An 18,107-nucleotide genomic window follows, 5' to 3' on the forward strand; every position below is an offset into this window, starting at 1 on the left:
GTTCATCCGAAGCAAATCCGTCGCCTCCAGTGTCTTTAGTCGGAGGTACAGAAATACGGAAATCGGGTAGGGGGAGATCGGGACTGTGCGGAGGATGTGTAAGGACTTCGCGGGAAAGGTACGATAACGTTTCTATTTGGCTGCAAGGGCCCACTGGTCACTGACTTTCTGGAACACTACCCGAATACTAGTGTAGAGAGGCACGTGGACTCTCTGCAGAAACTCCAAAGTCCAAACGCCCAGGAGCGTTGACGGTCGGTATCCTGCTGTTGTGGGGCAGTGCCCGCTCACATGCTGCCGAGGTTGTTTCGATTTGGCTGCAGAAGCTTCGCTGGGAACTCCTTACACAGCCTCCGTACAGTCCCGATCGCTCCCCATTCGACTTCGACAGTTTTCAATGCTGGAAGAAAGACACTGGTGGCCGTCGATGTGCTTCCGACTAAGAGGGGCGTGGCTGAGTGCAGTCGTGGTTCCGTGGGCACCCGCCGCCATTTTTCAGTGGAGGCACTCATTGTCTTGTCTCACACTGGGCCACATGCGGTAACAGTCACGGCGATTACTTTCGAAATAACACACCGTTTACTCAATTTTCAGGGTTCTGTCCCTGATTCTGCAATAATAAAAAAAACCTTGTAGCGTCGCTGTGTGTCTTTCTGTCCGACTGTTAAGAACCACTTTCCTCAGGAAGGTGTAGGCGTACCACCTTGCCAGATATTAAGGTGAATGGTCCCTCGGCATTGTAAAAATTTTAAGCTTATAAGTCAATTCAATCAAAATATGCGGTCATATATGTCACATATTTTCATATTCGAAAACTCACTCATCAAAACCAACAGGGTACTTCCCGTTGATCTAGTTTCATGAAATTTGGCGTGAGGCGAGAGTTTGCAGTACAAGTAAAGGGAAAAAATCCGAAAATTGTTAATTTGTAATTGTAAAACATGAACACTAATTTTTTGTCGTTTTTATGTGTCTATCTGTCTGTTTGTTTGCTTGTCCCTCAATTAAGACCCCTTTTTCTGGTGAACAGGTTGGCGTATCAAATTCAAATTCATGTCACTTACTCAGATGTATAGTCCTTTGATGGTGAAAAAAATTCAAGTTTCTAAGTCAATGCAATCAAAAGACTCACTCGACAAAACCTTTAGCAACAAGCAAGGTTTCACAGTACACGTAAAGTAAAAAAATTTGGAAATTGTTAAACAGTAATAACATCAAATAAAAATATGTTTTGCCATTAGAACATACATTGCATTCGTCGTTCGTCAAAAGCACCGCAGACGAACATTACTACATGCAAACATAAAATGTTAGTTGTACTGGTGTTTTAGTTAGTAAATAAAAGTATTTTCTTAAATTTATAGGCATAAACTGAAGTCCTCTGATAGCATCTTTTTGTACGTCTGGGCTAGTGTGAGGAACTACTGTTCAGATTTTAATATGGTCTCGAAATTGCCGAGACCGATATCTTGCCAGTAACTATATCGAAAACATGCAAAAACCGTAGAGATTCTCGAATCCCAGGATGGATGAATTAAGCCTCAGTACGGCAGTCCTAATCGCACTTGGCTAGCTTTTACTTCTATCTGTCTCGTTTTCATTTGACTTCCACTTCGGGCTAACTAAAATCTCCAAGTTTCGACAGAGCCCTTATCTTAGCGCCAAAGCCCACACTTATTGCTCGTCTCCACTCACAAAGCACAACCGGATACTGTCAAAGCAGAAATCGCTGCCTACACACGAGAACACGGTACAGATGCTCTGTCTTCCGTACTGCACTCAATGCCCCCGTCGATGACGATGGATCACGAAAGCCAGACTTCCAAAATACACTCCTAAAGCACGCCAGAGGGCACACCACTTCCTTCCCCACCCCACGCTGGCCACCGGCTGCCTGCCATGATATCCAGGGCGCCCCACGAACTTGTTTAAAATGTAGGCCGGAGCAAATGACGGAAGCCTTTAATCCGCGGCGACTCACAACACGAGTAGGCCCGCGCGCTCGCGGCGATGGAACGCCGTCAGCGTGAACGATTTGTATGTGACGTCACGCAGCAGCCGGGGCTTTCACACGTCACTCCCGTCAGGCTCTGCTGGCATTCTCGAGGCACGGCGTCCGTACTTCCAGCAGGCGGAGCTAGCAGCCACTTTGCACTGCACTCTGTTGGTGGCGGCACTTGATATTTTTGTCTCGCGATGCAATGAACGAGAATGTTGTCGACGATTACTCTTGCAGAGAATGTCGTACTTTTCCATCATACGTATTTGCGTTTTTGTGGGTACGTTTCAACTTGTAAATTCGTTTAAGCGTGTTTGATTCTCAAATACTGATGCCACACGGCTTCCACATATCCATTTGCGTGGTTAATAGCTCCGAGTTAGTCGGTTATGTTATTATCGCTATGCGCTCCACACACATTTGTGTAATGAAATTTGCAAGCGTAGTACGTGAATGTAATTTCTTTACGGGTGCACAACCTGGACGGCGCTTTCGCGTTTCCCGACGTTTTAAGTGGGGGCCCTGGCGGCTAAAGGCGGTGCAGGGAGCCCTGCGGCCCTGCAGCCTCGTCGGCAGTGGAGCGCGGTGGCGCGGCTCTGAGCGACAGCGGAAGCACTTCTCCAACACGAACTCTGCAGCCGCGGCAGCGGGACTTCTCCCTCGCCGGGTACTTGTTTGCTTAAACAAAGATGATACGTTAGGATTCTATTCCTGCGGCTGTTTGAAGCACTGCACATGCGGGGCTAATCTTCGGACAAGCGCCAGTGACGTTCCCCACTTCGCTTGTGGTAGGTGAATCGGTGGTATCCGCTCTACCTCTCTGCGCACCGAACTGTCACCAGTGCAACTCCAGGGCGATTTAGAGGAATTGGAGTTGGGAGAAGCAATACGCTGGAATTCTGTAAGTAACCGTACACTCTATGAAAGGGTTTCACTCTCACTGTGGTGTTAAAGATACAAAGCGGAAAGAACCAATTTAGAGTTCGGAGAATCAGTGACCACACAACTCTCAGTGAGCAGAAGATAGGGAAAACTTGAGCTTCACAAACATCTTTGTGTCAGACGTCATAGCGCCAGTGTTCCGGAACGTGAATTCTAACGTCGTAGAACCTAACCCGTCCCTGTCTCTAAGGTCTAGGCCAGCACGCTGGAATTCCAGTGTTATAATAGTAAAGGAGTTTTGCTATTTGGGGAACAAAATAACTGATGGTCGAAGTAGAGAGGATATAAAATGTAGACTGGCAATGGCAAGGAAAGCGTTTCTGAAGAAGAGAAATTTGTTAACATCGAGTATAGATTTAAGTGTCAGGAAGTCGTTTCTGAAAGTATTTGTATGGAGTGTAGCCATATATGGAAGTGAAACATGGACGATAAATAGTTTGGACAAGAAGAGAATAGAAGCTTTCGAAATGTGGTGCTACAGAAGAATGCTGAGGATTAAATGGGTAGATCACATAACTAATGAGGAGGTATTGAATAGGATTGGGGAGGAGTTTGTGGCACAACTTGACTAGAAGAAGGGACTGGTTGGTAGGACAATTCTGAGGCGTCAAGGGATCACCAATTTAGCATTGGAGGGCAGCGTAGAGAGACACCAGGAGATGAATACACTAAGCAGATTCAGAAGGATGTAGGTTGCACTAGATACTGGGAGATGAAGAAGCTTGCACACGATAGAGTAGCATGGAGAGCTGCATCAAACCAGTCTCTGGACTGAAGACATAAATAGCACAACGGGTCTGAGTAGCTTTGTGACGTCGTAGAACCAGAGCCAGTAATCCAGCTCTGGGCCACTATGCCAGATTTCCGCACAGTTATACAAACAGCCCGACGGGTCCGAAGTGGAGTGTTACGCCGTAGAGCTGTGCCCGTGTGCCCCAGTCGCCACTTTGCATTCCTGGCGAGAGGTGTCGGATCCTGACGTCACAGTTAGGCCGGTGATCGTGTGCTCGTATTCCTAGTCAGCCAGCGTGACAATACACCGTTTTGAAATTGCTGCCAATTTATACTTACAAGGGAACCTCCCCATCGCACCCCCCTCAGATTTAGTTATAAGTTGGCACAGTGGATAGGCCTTGTAAAACTGAACACAGATCAATCGAGAAAACAGGAAGAAGTTGTGTGGAACTATGAAAAAAATAAGCAAAATATACTAAGTGAGTAGTCCATGCGCAAGATAGGCAACATCAAGAATAGTGTGAGCTCTGGAGCGCCGCGGTCCCGTGGTTAGCATGAGCAGCTGAGGAACGAAAAGTCCTTGGTTCAAGTCTTCCCTCGAGTGAAAAGTTTACTTTCTTTATTTTCGCAAAGTTATGATCTGTCCGTTCGTTCACTGACGTCTCTGTTCACTGTAATAAGTTTAGTGTCTGTGTTTTGCGACCGCACCGCAAAACCGCGCGATTAGTAGACGAAAGGACGTGCCTCTCCAATGGGAACCGAAAACATTTGATGCAAGGTCATAGGTCAACCGATTCCTCCACAGGAAAACACGTCTGATATATTCTATACGACACTGGTGACTGCATGTGCGTCACATGACAGGAATATGTTGTCGACCCGACTAACTTGTACACTTGGCGAATGGGTAAAAAGATTCTTCTACCTTGTTCGACAATCGTTCGATCCCTTAAGGAACTTTCCGATTCCTTACAGTTCGGAAAATATTCATTGACCTCGTTATTGAAGTCGTGAGCTATATTTGCTGGATTCATAATTCCCACGTAATACATCTCACGTATTTAATGCACTCTCGTCCAAAGTAGCGAACAGTCAACTGCCAGCCAGGGAGCCTCGTCAGCAGGAATACTCTCTCTGTAGTCGACTGACGTCGTGTGTTTCGATGTTTGTTTAGGTGTAGCGTCCCCAGACTACGGCGCAGTTACCTCGCGTCGGACGGACGGACAGATCATACATCTACATCCCTACTCCGCAAGCCACCTGACGGTGTGTGGCGGAGGGTACCCTGAGTACCTCTATCGGTTCTCGCTTCTATTCCAGTCTCGTATTGTTCGTGGAAAGGAGGATTGTCGGTATGCTTCTGTGTGGGCTCTAATCCCTCTGATTTTATCCTCGTGGTCTCTTCGCGAGATATACGTAGGAGGGAGCAATATACTGCTTGACTCTTCGGTGAACGTATGTTCTCGAAACTTTAACAAAAGCCCATACCGAGCTACTGCTGCAGAGTCTTCCACTGGAGTTTATCTATCATCTCCGTAACGCTTTCGCGATTACTAAATGATCCTGTAACGAAGCGTGGTGCTCTCCGTTGGATCTTCTCTATCTCTTCTATCACCCTATCTGGTACGGATCCCACACTGTTGAGGAGTATTCAAGTAGTGGGTGAACAAGCGTACTGTAACCTACTTCCTTTGTTTTCGGATTGCATTTCCTTAGTATTCTTCCAATGATTCTCAGTCTGGCATCTGCTTTACCGACGATCAACTTTATATGATCATTCCATTTTCTACATCTACATAACTTTGCGAAAGTAAAAAATTAAACCTTTCACTCGAGGGAAGACTTGAACCAAGGAGCACTCGTTCCGCAGCTGCTCATGCTAACCACGGGACCACGGCGCTCCTGACCTCACACTATCCTTGATGTTGCCTATCTTGCGCATGGACTACTCAGTTTGTGTATTTTGCTTATTTTTTTCATAGTTCGACACAACTTCTTCCTGTTTTCTCGATTGATCTGTGCTCAGTTTTTCAAGGCCTATCCACCGTGCCAACTTAAAACTTAATCTGAGGGCGGTGCGTTTGGGAGGTTCCCTTGTTAGAACGACGGCTCTATTCCCACACGAAGCAGATTAGCGCAGTTGGGCGTTATTTTTTGTTTGAAGTCCCGCCAGAATTCGAGTTGCCACCATTTTATAGACAGTGCAGCTGGCGTTTGCCAGGTGGGAGATGGGCTAGACACACTGTGCTCGTGTGCCCGCAGGTGGAGGGGTCGTCCACGAGGAAGGGCCAGGTGGGAGATGGGCTAGACACACTGTGCTCGTGTGCCCGCAGGTGGAGGGGTCGTCCACGAGGAAGGGCCAGGTGGGAGATGGGCTAGACACACTGTGCTCGTGTGCCTGCAGGTGGAGGGGTCGTCCACAAGGAAGGGCCAGATGGGAGATGGGCTAGACACACTGTGCTCGTGTGCCCGCAGGTGGAGGGGTCGTCCACGAGGAAGGGCCAGGTGGGAGATGGGCTAGACACACTGTGCTCGTGTGCCCGCAGGTGGAGGGGTCGTCCACGAGGAAGGGCCAGGTGGGAGATGGGCTAGACACACTGTGCTCGTGTGCCCGCAGGTGGAGGGGTCGTCCACGAGGAAGGGCCAGGTGGGAGATGGGCTAGACACACTGTGCTCGTGTGCCTGCAGGTGGAGGGGTCGTCCACAAGGAAGGGCCAGATGGGAGATCTAGACACACTGTGCTCGTGTGCCCGCAGGTGGAGGGGTCGTCCACGAGGAAGGGCCAGGTGGGAGATGGGCTAGACACACTGTGCTCGTGTGCCCGCAGGTGGAGGGGTCGTCCACGAGGAAGGGCCAGGTGGGAGATGGGCTAGACACACTGTGCTCGTGTGCCCGCAGGTGGAGGGGTCGTCCACGAGGAAGGGCCAGGTGGGAGATGGGCTAGACACACTGTGCTCGTGTGCCCGCAGGTGGAGGGGTCGTCCACGAGGAAGGGCCAGATGGGAGATGGGCTAGACACACTGTGCTCGTGTGCCCGCAGGTGGAGGGGTCGTCGACGAGGAAGGGCCAGGTTGGAGATGGGCTAGACACACTGTGCTCGTGTGCCCGCAGGTGGAGGGGTCGTCCACGAGGAAGGGCCAGATGGGAGATGGGCTAGACACACTGTGCTCGTGTGCCCGCAGGTGGAGGGGTCGTCCACGTGGAAGGGCCAGGTGGGAGATGGGCTAGACACACTGTGCTCGTGTGCCCGCAGGTGGAGGGGTCGTCCACGAGGAAGGGCCAGGTGGGAGATGGGCTAGACACACTGTGCTCGTGTGCCCGCAGGTGGAGGGGTCGTCCACGAGGAAGGGCCAGGTGGGAGATGGGCTAGACACACTGTGCTCGTGTGCCCGCAGGTGGAGGGGTCGTCCACGAGGAAGGGCCAGGTGGGAGATGGGCTAGACACACTGTGCTCGTGTGCCCGCAGGTGGAGGGGTCGTCCACAAGGAAGGGCCAGATGGGAGATGGGCTAGACACACTGTGCTCGTGTGCCCGCAGGTGGAGGGGTCGTCCACGAGGAAGGGCCAGGTGGGAGATGGGCTAGACACACTGTGCTCGTGTGCCCGCAGGTGGAGGGGTCGTCCACGAGGAAGGGCCAGGTGGGAGATGGGCTAGACACACTGTGCTCGTGTGCCTGCAGGTGGAGGGGTCGTCCACAAGGAAGGGCCAGATGGGAGATGGGCTAGACACACTGTGCTCGTGTGCCCGCAGGTGGAGGGGTCGTCCACGAGGAAGGGCCAGGTGGGAGATGGGCTAGACACACTGTGCTCGTGTGCCCGCAGGTGGAGGGGTCGTCCACGAGGAAGGGCCAGGTGGGAGATGGGTAGACACACTGTGCTCGTGTGCCCGCAGGTGGAGGGGTCGTCCACGAGGAAGGGCCAGGTGGGAGATGGGCTAGACACACTGTGCTCGTGTGCCCGCAGGTGGAGGGGTCGTCCACGAGGAAGGGCCAGGTGGGAGATGGGCTAGACACACTGTGCTCGTGTGCCCGCAGGTGGAGGGGTCGTCCACAAGGAAGGGCCAGATGGGAGATGGGCTAGACACACTGTGCTCGTGTGCCCGCAGGTGGAGGGGTCGTCCACGAGGAAGGGCCAGGTGGGAGATGGGCTAGACACACTGTGCTCGTGTGCCCGCAGGTGGAGGGGTCGTCCACGAGGAAGGGCCAGGTGGGAGATGGGCTAGACACACTGTGTTCGTGTGCCCGCAGGTGGAGGGGTCGTCCACGAGGAAGGGCCAGGTGGGAGATGGGTAGACACACTGTGCTCGTGTGCCCGCAGGTGGAGGGGTCGTCCACGAGGAAGGGCCAGGTGGGAGATGGGCTAGACACACTGTGCTCGTGTGCCCGCAGGTGGAGGGGTCGTCCACGAGGAAGGGCCAGGTGGGAGATGGGCTAGACACACTGTGCTCGTGTGCCTGCAGGTGGAGGGGTCGTCCACAAGGAAGGGCCAGATGGGAGATGGGCTAGACACACTGTGCTCGTGTGCCCGCAGGTGGAGGGGTCGTCCACGAGGAAGGGCCAGGTGGGAGATGGGCTAGACACACTGTGCTCGTGTGCCCGCAGGTGGAGGGGTCGTCCACGAGGAAGGGCCAGGTGGGAGATGGGCTAGACACACTGTGCTCGTGTGCCCGCAGGTGGAGGGGTCGTCCACGAGGAAGGGCCAGGTGGGAGATGGGTAGACACACTGTGCTCGTGTGCCCGCAGGTGGAGGGGTCGTCCACGAGGAAGGGCCAGGTGGGAGATGGGCTAGACACACTGTGCTCGTGTGCCCGCAGGTGGAGGGGTCGTCCACGAGGAAGGGCCAGGTGGGAGATGGGTAGACACACTGTGCTCGTGTGCCCGCAGGTGGAGGGGTCGTCCACGAGGAAGGGCCAGGTGGGAGATGGGCTAGACACACTGTGCTCGTGTGCCCGCAGGTGGAGGGGTCGTCCACGAGGAAGGGCCAGGTGGGAGATGGGCTAGACACACTGTGCTCGTGTGCCTGCAGGTGGAGGGGTCGTCCACAAGGAAGGGCCAGATGGGAGATGGGCTAGACACACTGTGCTCGTGTGCCCGCAGGTGGAGGGGTCGTCCACGAGGAAGGGCCAGGTGGGAGATGGGCTAGACACACTGTGCTCGTGTGCCTGCAGGTGGAGGGGTCGTCCACAAGGAAGGGCCAGATGGGAGATGGGCTAGACACACTGTGCTCGTGTGCCCGCAGGTGGAGGGGTCGTCCACGAGGAAGGGCCAGATGGGAGATGGGCTAGACACACTGTGCTCGTGTGCCCGCAGGTGGAGGGGTCGTCCACAAGGAAGGGCCAGATGGGAGATGGGCTAGACACACTGTGCTCGTGTGCCCGCAGGTGGAGGGGTCGTCCACGAGGAAGGGCCAGATGGGAGATGGGCTAGACACACTGTGCTCGTGTGCCCACAGGTGGAGGGGTCGTCCACGAGGAAGGGCCAGGTGGGACATGGGCTAGACACACTGTGCTCGTGTGCCCGCAGGTGGAGGGGTCGTCCACGAGGAAGGGCCAGATGGGAGATGGGCTAGACACACTGTGCTCGTGTGCCCGCAGGTGGAGGGGTCGTCCACGAGGAAGGGCCAGGTGGGAGATGGGCTAGACACACTGTGCTCGTGTGCCCGCAGGTGGAGGGGTCGTCCACGAGGAAGGGCCAGATGGGAGATGGGCTAGACACACTGTGCTCGTGTGCCCACAGGTGGAGGGGTCGTCCACGAGGAAGGGCCAGGTGGGTCATGGGCTAGACACACTGTGCTCGTGTGCCCGCAGGTGGAGGGGTCGTCCACGAGGAAGGGCCAGATGGGAGATGGGCTAGACACACTGTGCTCGTGTGCCCGCAGGTGGAGGGGTCGTCCACGAGGAAGGGCCAGGTGGGAGATGGGCTAGACACACTGTGCTCGTGTGCCCGCAGGTGGAGGGGTCGTCCACGAGGAAGGGCCAGGTGGGAGATGGGCTAGACACACTGTGCTCGTGTGCCCGCAGGTGGAGGGGTCGTCCACGAGGAAGGGCCAGCAGCAGCAGCAGCAGCAGATGCTGCCGGCGGTGCGCGTGGTGCTGCGCCGGCCGCTGATGGTGCCGGCGGCCTCTGCGTGCTCGGTGCCGTTCCCCGCCGCCTTCACGGTGCTCCACGGCGGCCGCCGCGTCCCGCTTCGCGTCGGCGCCCTCATCGCCCCCGTGCCGGCCGCCGCCGCCGCCCCCGCCGCCTCCGCCGCGCTCCACTTCCCCGTGCGCGTGCTGTACGCCGTGCCCGTGCAGCCGCTCGCTCTCAGGTATTTCCCACGCCCACACTACGCCTCCTACAGCGGGCTGTCCCAGCCCGTAGTTGAAACACGAAGCAGACTCGTTACATAAAGATACAATCACAAGGACACTGAACCGTAAAATTACTACTGGTTCACCAAAGGTTATTAATCTCAATCGACACAAAAAATGTAAAGTGGAAGTAGGTGTCCAAGCAATAACTGCTGAAATTACAATTTTCAATAACACTCTTTATTCAAATTTGGTGCAACACTTAACGATATTTAAAAAAAAAAAGGACCAACAATCATTTAACAAATGAGTCACCATTTACGATACGAAAGAAGCTTTTTAATTTATTAAATTGTTATAAAAAATTTCACACCAGTAAAAGGCAAGTACAAAAAAAATGGTTCAGATGGCTCTGAGCACTATGGGACTTAACTTCTAAGGTCATCAGTCCCGTAGAGGTACTCAAGCCTAACTAACCTAAGGACTTCACACACATCCATGCCCGAGGCAGGATTCGAACCAGCGCCCGCGTCGCCTACAACCGTTCGGCCTCCCCGGCCTGCAAGGCAAGTACAGGCAAGCAACTTAACGTATACAACGCGAACATGTATAACATTTCGAGCTCAGCTAAATTACAGGTGAATTTCACTCCATTCATTAAATGGCGCAGAATCTATCTTGTCTGCAACATATAAGGACAATCCTGAACGAGATTTTCACTCTGCAGTGGAGTGTGCGCTGATATGAAACTTCCTGGCAGATTAAAACTGTGTGTCCGACCGAGACTCGAACTCGGGACCTTTGCCTTTCGCGGGCAAGTGCTCTACCAACTGAGCTACCCAAGCACCACTCACGCCCCGTCCTCACAGCTTTACTTCCGCCAGTACCTCGTCTCCTACCTTCCAAACTTTAGACAAGCTCTCCTGCGAAACTTGCAGAACTAGCAGTTTTGAAAGAAAGTATACTTCGGAGACGAGATACTGGCAGAAGTAAAGCTGTGAGGACAGGGCGTGAGTCGTGGTTCGGTAGTTCAGATGGTAGAGCACTTGCCCGCGAAAGGCAAAGGTCCCGAGTTCGAGTCTCGGTTGGACACACAGTTTTAATGTGCCAGGAAGTTTCAAGGACAATCCTGTTTAGAAAAGTTCTCAAAATAGAAAAACCAAAACGCACGAGTGACGCAGACGGGGGGAGGACACTCACAGTTAATAACATTAACATTTCCAAAATATATAAAAAAACAAATTTTACAAATTTCTGCCAGTTAACTTACGGCAAACACACACACTCGCCAGGTAGGACTTGCGAACTTTTACAACACTCTTCTTTCGAGGCAACAGTTTCTACCCGTAATGAAATGGCAAACTTTTGCATGGCAAGAAAACACACTAATAACCAACTACCTGTATAAAACACACAAGGACGTTGAGTAAAAGCCTTAAAAGGTATTGAATTGGAAAAACACAACAGTTTCTGCTGACTAGAAACAATATAAAAAATCCACTACGGCGTTCATCAACAACCTGCTTGATTATAGCCAAATATACATAAACACAAATTTACGTAAGTTACAGCTTCCAGATGAGCAGCAATTCGCTTTGCAATTGACTAGTTCTTAGCACGAGGCAAAAGGAATTTTTCTTCTTTCTTAGAGTACCTTTTACACGTTAGTCTAGTAATACCAGTTATGGCAGGCGAGAGAGTGGATCAGGTCTTAGTGCCTTGCATTTTAATCAGTACAGTCATTGGTGGCCTTAGACTTTCACTGACATGGCAGAGACTAACATTCGAATAAGCCCTGTAGGTGACCTGGGAAACGGAAGAAGCAATCCGAACCACAGATATACTCCGACTCCCCCCCCCCTCCCCCCTTTAGTCCTCTAAATGGGACAAACGGGCTACCCTTTCTAATACCAGACGAGAATGGGTGGCGGGAAACCCCAAAAAATACGGCTGGTACAATTAACAATAATAAGTAAATTGAATGCAGGTAAACTTCATAAAATCTGTTGACAATCAGTACCCAACTTCTGGTGCGTTACGAATCCCGTGACTGAACCAACGCAGCACCTCCAAATGCTCTGCCGAGCCGCCCGGTGCCAGCCGTTTCAACGGACTCGGGAAGGCGCGCCTATTCTCAGAACCTCCTCGCCGGTTGACAGCATACGGCCGAACTGCAGATTAGGCCCCTTGCGCACCCACGGTCAGGGAGATTCCTTTCGCGACGAGCAGTTAACGCCCCATGCCACGGAGCCGCTGCTCGCGCCGCTTACGCTGTTGCACCGGTCCGCGTGCTGTCCCTCCAGCACCGGCAGAGAATCTCTTCTTGATGCCCCGACTGCCAACTCTCCCGAGAGCCCATACCGCCACTTCTTGAACCCACGCGAACAGCCCACTTTCACCCTTTTCCTCTAGAGGGAGACACCGAAGCCTTCAATTGCGACAAAGGCGCCACCACCAGAAAACGGCGGGCGACTGCTTCGCGCTACGCGCTGCAGCGCGCTTTTCAAAGCTAACTTTCCTACGGCTCAGACACTACATCGCTAACACCTAAAAACAGTGTAGAAACAGTAAACAGTGCCTTGCATCGTAATACGTACAAGCGCTCGTGCATTATGTGAGTTTTAAGTTGCAATATGCAGATCATTACTACTACCTCATAGCGTTCATTTGTGTTCACAATTATAATTAAGGTTCAAAGTGAAACGTATGTTCTTTCTGGGCAAATCAACGCAGTTCCCGTCCTGTTGAACGCAGTTTTACTCTGAAAACTACATTTTTTTATGGAATAAACTCGACTTCTTTTCCAGATAGGGAGTCTTAATTTCCTCTACAATGCCTTGGCGATGAAGTTGTTCCACCACTTCTTATAGTTTCGTTTATTCTGCAGATTTCTTTCTTCTTCCGATATGTAATATACGGAATTATCAAAAGTAAAGTTCCAATTTGAAAACGCTATAAAAAAGAACTGCTGCTCAGAATGACGTCAAATTTGAGGGGAATCATACCGAAGAACGAGGAAAAGTTGCCAAATAAAGGAAAAACATAGAAATTAATGCAAACTGTCCCACTCTTGGCGCCTTAATCGTCATAACGTAAACGGGTTCGGCTGCAAATCGCAGCCACAGCTACAGCGTCAGTCGCGCTTTACACCGACCGTAGACTACTGTTCAGCGCGCGTCACCACCCAAGTTCGGTATTTCGACACTTCTGGCACTGTCAATTACGTAAGCCCATCCACCACGGCAAGATCGCATCACAACGGATGGGAATAATCGGTGTTCAATTGTCCTGAGGCCAAAAACTGATTAAAAAAAGACATCTCTTTTTAATTGCTCTGAGACGGGAAACTGCATAAAAAGTAACAGTGCAATCGTTTTTGGACTGTCGTGAGACTGTCACAAGACATGTTCAGTACGCCGTCCGCCGTTTTGTGCTACAAGTTGAAATCGAGAAACAGCATGCCCCACAACAGGTCGGAGTGCCTCGGGGGTCAGGTTCACAGTCCGTGCCTTCAATTCGGCGACGTTCGTAAGTGGGCCAGTATCTTTCAGATGACCCCCACAGTCAGAAGTCCGAGACATTAAGATCATGTGATCTGGACGGCCAGGCTGTAGGGATATGACTACTGATAATTCCAGCATTTCCAAAATTACTCTGCAGCAGTCGCTTCATTGGCTGAGCCGTGTCCGTTGGAGCGCCATCTTGCATAAAAATGATCCTACCCGCACATCCACGCTGTTGGAAGGTTAGATGACGTTGGTGTGCAAAAGACCGTCACAGCGTTTGCCAGTTGCGGCACAGGTAAAAGGACCCACAGGACTCAACGTATCGAAAACAATGTGGCCGTACGATAAGCGATTCTAATTGATGTGCGAGCGAATATTCCGTTGCCCATATTCTTCAATTCTGTTTACTGACATGTCCTTGGAGGTGTAAATGGGCTTCGTCTGCTCACAGAATGTTCAGTGGCCATTCATTGCCCACTTCCATGCGACCAAAAAATTCTAGAGCAAACGTTTACTTTGCTGGTATGCCATCATGAAGCAACTCGTGAACATGGGTGATTTTGTACGGATAGCAATGCAGAACGCTTCGTAGAGTTTCATGGACCGTGCTCGCAGGCATCTACATCTACATCTATATCTACATCTACATGTCCGAAGTTCTGGGAATTCCTCGTGCGCTGCCGCTCGACCCGTGTTGCCGTGCTCTGGCTGTATCCTCCATTGGCGTAGAATCAATTGCTTTGCTCCCTCTGCCACATACCACTTCAAAAGAACCTGTGTTTCCGAGCTTCGTAATCACTTTCTTCAGGCCCTTGGCAGACATTGGACCAACATCTTTCATCACACACTTGAGTGTCTCGAACTTCTGCAGAGCTACCGGCGAACAGTCACCGTTCTCGTAAAAGGGAGTTACCAGCGTACCGTGGTCCTCCATTGGGACAGTCATGCCAAACGGAGGCAAACTGAGGAACTGATTTATTTATTTATTTATTTATTTTTCATGTGAGACGAGGTAAAGTACTACCTTGCGTTAAGGATAGACTTAAGCGGGTGTCTGGGTATAGGAATTTATTCGAGCTATGTTAGCTGGAGGAACGACTCGTAGCCCGTGGGCCTACTAAAGGTTGAAACGTCCCCTTAGAAAAATTTATACACGACTGGTCTATATGAAACGTCCCCTTAGAAAAATTATACACGACTGTGCTTAAACTGACACACAATATTTTTAGCGCAACGCAATCTGACTTCCAAAAATCCCTACGAAAGAATGGCCCTGACTAACATTAACCTATACGTTTCACAAATCACTTACCTCACAAAAATCTTCGTTACTCAAGCTACAGCAATACAGCGAGCGCCACTACTGCCAACTAAATAAAAGATTCAAACTACTGAAGGCACTAACTACTGATAGGCATAGTTAGCAAATGAAAGATTTTAATAGAGAACAAACAATGTATTTACCTCACTAGTCATAATATATATAGCAGTTCATGACACCAATTCTTACAAATTTCAAAACTCCGCCATCTCTGTCCCCACGTCCACCACTGCTGGCGGCTCACCTCCAACTGCGCAACGCTACGCGCTGTTAGCATCCAGCTGCCGCTGCCCGACACTACAATGGCAGACAACAATGCAAACCAGCCACAGACTGCACACGGCACAGCCAGTGATTTTCATACAGAGCGCTACGTGGCGTTACCAATATAAAAAAACCTAAACAGCCTACTTACAAGGTGTTGGTTTTTGTTGCATCCTGTTGTTGCGGAGGCTCAATGATTGCATGAGGGACCCGCACTAGAGCCAGTATATTCCAGGCATCGCGCAGTGTGCCTGAGTTCATCAATCCTATGTAGGACTTCTGCGTAGCAGATGTGACGTGACAGAGATGCGCGAGATGTTCAGATTGGGCAAATCTGGGAGCTGCCGAGATGAGGCGGAGGCATCAGTTTTGAATGACTTGTAGTGGCGGAAGACTGGGTGGGATGGTAGTTCCCACGTGGAGCATCCATAAAGAAGTGCAGGTAAAACTGTCGCTCGCTTCGGTAGCTCAGTTGGTAGAGCACTTGTTGCCCGCGAAGGGCAAAGGTCCCGAGTTCGAGTCTCGGTCGGGCACACAGTTTTAATCTGCCAGGAAGTTTCAACATAGGGGTAGATGGAAAATCAACTAAAGTCCTTCAAAAGAGGGAAGGCGGCTGGTTGTAATGGGATATTTATGATTTTTCGTAGCGTGCCAACATACCTCTTCTTTCCCTTTAATGGATGACATACCTAACAACTCCATAAAAGAAGTCCTATCCAAAATTTCTGGTACCTGCAAGGTTACACCCTGTTTCTATTATTCCTTAAAGTATTGTTCAACAGTGACACTAATTTACTTGTCCTCCTCGAGCCAACTGGCAGAACAGTAGTGCAGCCTATAATATTACGTTGTGCAAGTACAGGGTGACAATTATTAAAACATATGAAATAAAACGAAAATAAGTTACAAACAACGGCGTGCAACACTTTATTCGGCAGGTAAACGTCGCTGCAGATATTCAGATTTAGGTTATGACATGTTCGATATACCTGTCATCATTGGCGATGATGTCTCGCAGACGAATAGCGAAATTCTGCATGTCCCGCTGAAGTATCGGAACGTCGATGCTGTCGATGATCTCCTGAGTGGCCGTTTTCAGCTTAGAAATTGTTTTGGGATTATTGCTGTACACCTTGTTTTTAATATAGCCCCACCAAAAGGAGTCGAATGTCTTCAGATCCGGAGAATATGGCGGCCAAATGAGGCCCATGCCAGTGGCCTCTGGGTACCCCAGAGCCAAAATGCGGTCCATCAAAGTTCTCCTCCATGACGTGACTCTCGTGCTTTGATGAGAACGAACTCCGTCTTGCACGAACCACATCTTGTCGAAATCAGGGTCACCTTGGATAATAGGGATGAAATCATCTTTCAAATCCTTCACGTACCTTTCGGTAGTCACCGTGCCATCAAGGAATATCGCACCGATTATTCCGTGACTGGACATTACACACTACAGAGTCACCCGATGAGGGTGAAGAGACTTCTCGATCGCGAAATGCTGTTTCTTAGTCCACCAAATGCGCCAATTTTGCTGATTGACGGACCCATCCAAACGAGAGTGGGCTTCGTCGCTAAACCAAACAATATTCACATATCAGTTGTCTTCTTGTCCCGCGGCCAACCGTGCAGTTTGAACGTCGTAACGCAAGCGGTTCAGAAGTTACGACGATTATGTTTCATATAGTTCAATAATTGTCACCTTGTACGTTTCGACGCGCTTTTCCTATGCGGCCACGTTTTAATTTCTAGCCACTTCGACTCCTATTTCGTAGCCCCCTAGTGCGCTCACGTACCATTCACTGGATGAAACTGGTTTCATTGTCTTCTTGTGTCTTGTTTCCGGCACGTTTTGTACTGCGCGCGTTCCACAGTCAGTCCATCACTGATGCCCTCCAAAACTTCCTCCATGCATTCACTTGCCTTTACTCAGCTGCACTGTGTGTGTTGTTATCATTCCGACAACAGCAGCAGTCTGTAAGCCTCACAATATTCTATGGGTCACTCCACAGCTATTTTAATTAAGTTAACGACGTAAAAATTATTTTAATTATTTTAATTAATTTAATTATTTTATTATTATTAATTATTAATTAATTATTTTATTATTATATATTATATTATATTATATATTATATTATATATTATATATATTATATTATATTATATATATATATTATTATTATATTATATATTATATATATAATATATTATATATATATATTATATTATATTAATTAATTATTTTAATTATTTTAATTAATGTGAGTAAAAAACTTTACAAAGAAATTAGAAAATGAGCAAACACTGTAAACAAAGATTTCTGCTGCAGTGTATAGAAATAGGTAACACATTACACCGACAGGATCTGAGCCATAGCGAAGGACTTCAATCCATAATCAAAAGAATATATCACAGAGAAGCCTTTCGTTCTAGTGTTGATAATTTTTTCCGAGTACGACATCTCGTCGTCATGTGTCATCAATATTTGATTCTCTGTTGCAATTAGCCTCCATAAAGTTCGTATTTTTAAACAGACTATCATATTGGTAAACCATTCGCAACACATTCCACATCAGTTACAAAATCACTTGCGTCATCTGTAAATGATTTTTTGAAAATAGTTTATTGTGCAGTCAGTAGAGCAAACCGTTCCGAAAACTGTTCAGAGCAAGGCCTTTTCGTAAAACCAACAGTCGCTTTTGTATACATTCGTTTGATAAAAGGCGAATTTTTTTCGTCTAATAAATAAGATTCCGAGGACAAATTTCAAAGACCATTAGATCACCTGGTATTTCGATATAAGTGGGGAACGAGATGTATCAAAGGGAACCATTTCGGAATTCCCATGAGTAGCCCGTTAACTGAGCGGTTGGCGAGTGGTAACAGGTTTGGTAGTCTGGTGGTCCAGTTCTTAGACAATAACGTGTAAGCGAGCGAGACGGCACGGAGCTTCCAGCACAAGGCACTGTCCCTCCCTCCCGACAATGAAGTGTCGCGTTTGCGCCTTCAGACAGTCGCAGTCGGTTCCTCTCCTCCCACCGTCCCACTGAGA

At 49.8% G+C, this 18,107-nt stretch overlaps 1 protein-coding gene across 2 annotated transcripts in view; it reads left to right on the plus strand.

Annotated features, from left to right (window-relative positions):
• Nucleotides 1–18,107, plus strand: part of LOC126284731 (uncharacterized) — a 371,044-nt gene that overhangs the window by 328,981 nt on the left and 23,956 nt on the right. For both annotated transcript variants that reach the window (XM_049983867.1, XM_049983866.1), the window contains exon 3: nucleotides 9,695–9,981. In XM_049983867.1, coding sequence (XP_049839824.1) covers nucleotides 9,695–9,981 — 287 coding nt within the window. The remainder of the gene's footprint in view (nucleotides 1–9,694; nucleotides 9,982–18,107) is intronic.

This window comes from Schistocerca gregaria, chromosome 8, assembly GCF_023897955.1.
Source record: "Schistocerca gregaria isolate iqSchGreg1 chromosome 8, iqSchGreg1.2, whole genome shotgun sequence".
Taxonomy (NCBI): Eukaryota; Metazoa; Arthropoda; class Insecta; order Orthoptera; family Acrididae; genus Schistocerca; species Schistocerca gregaria.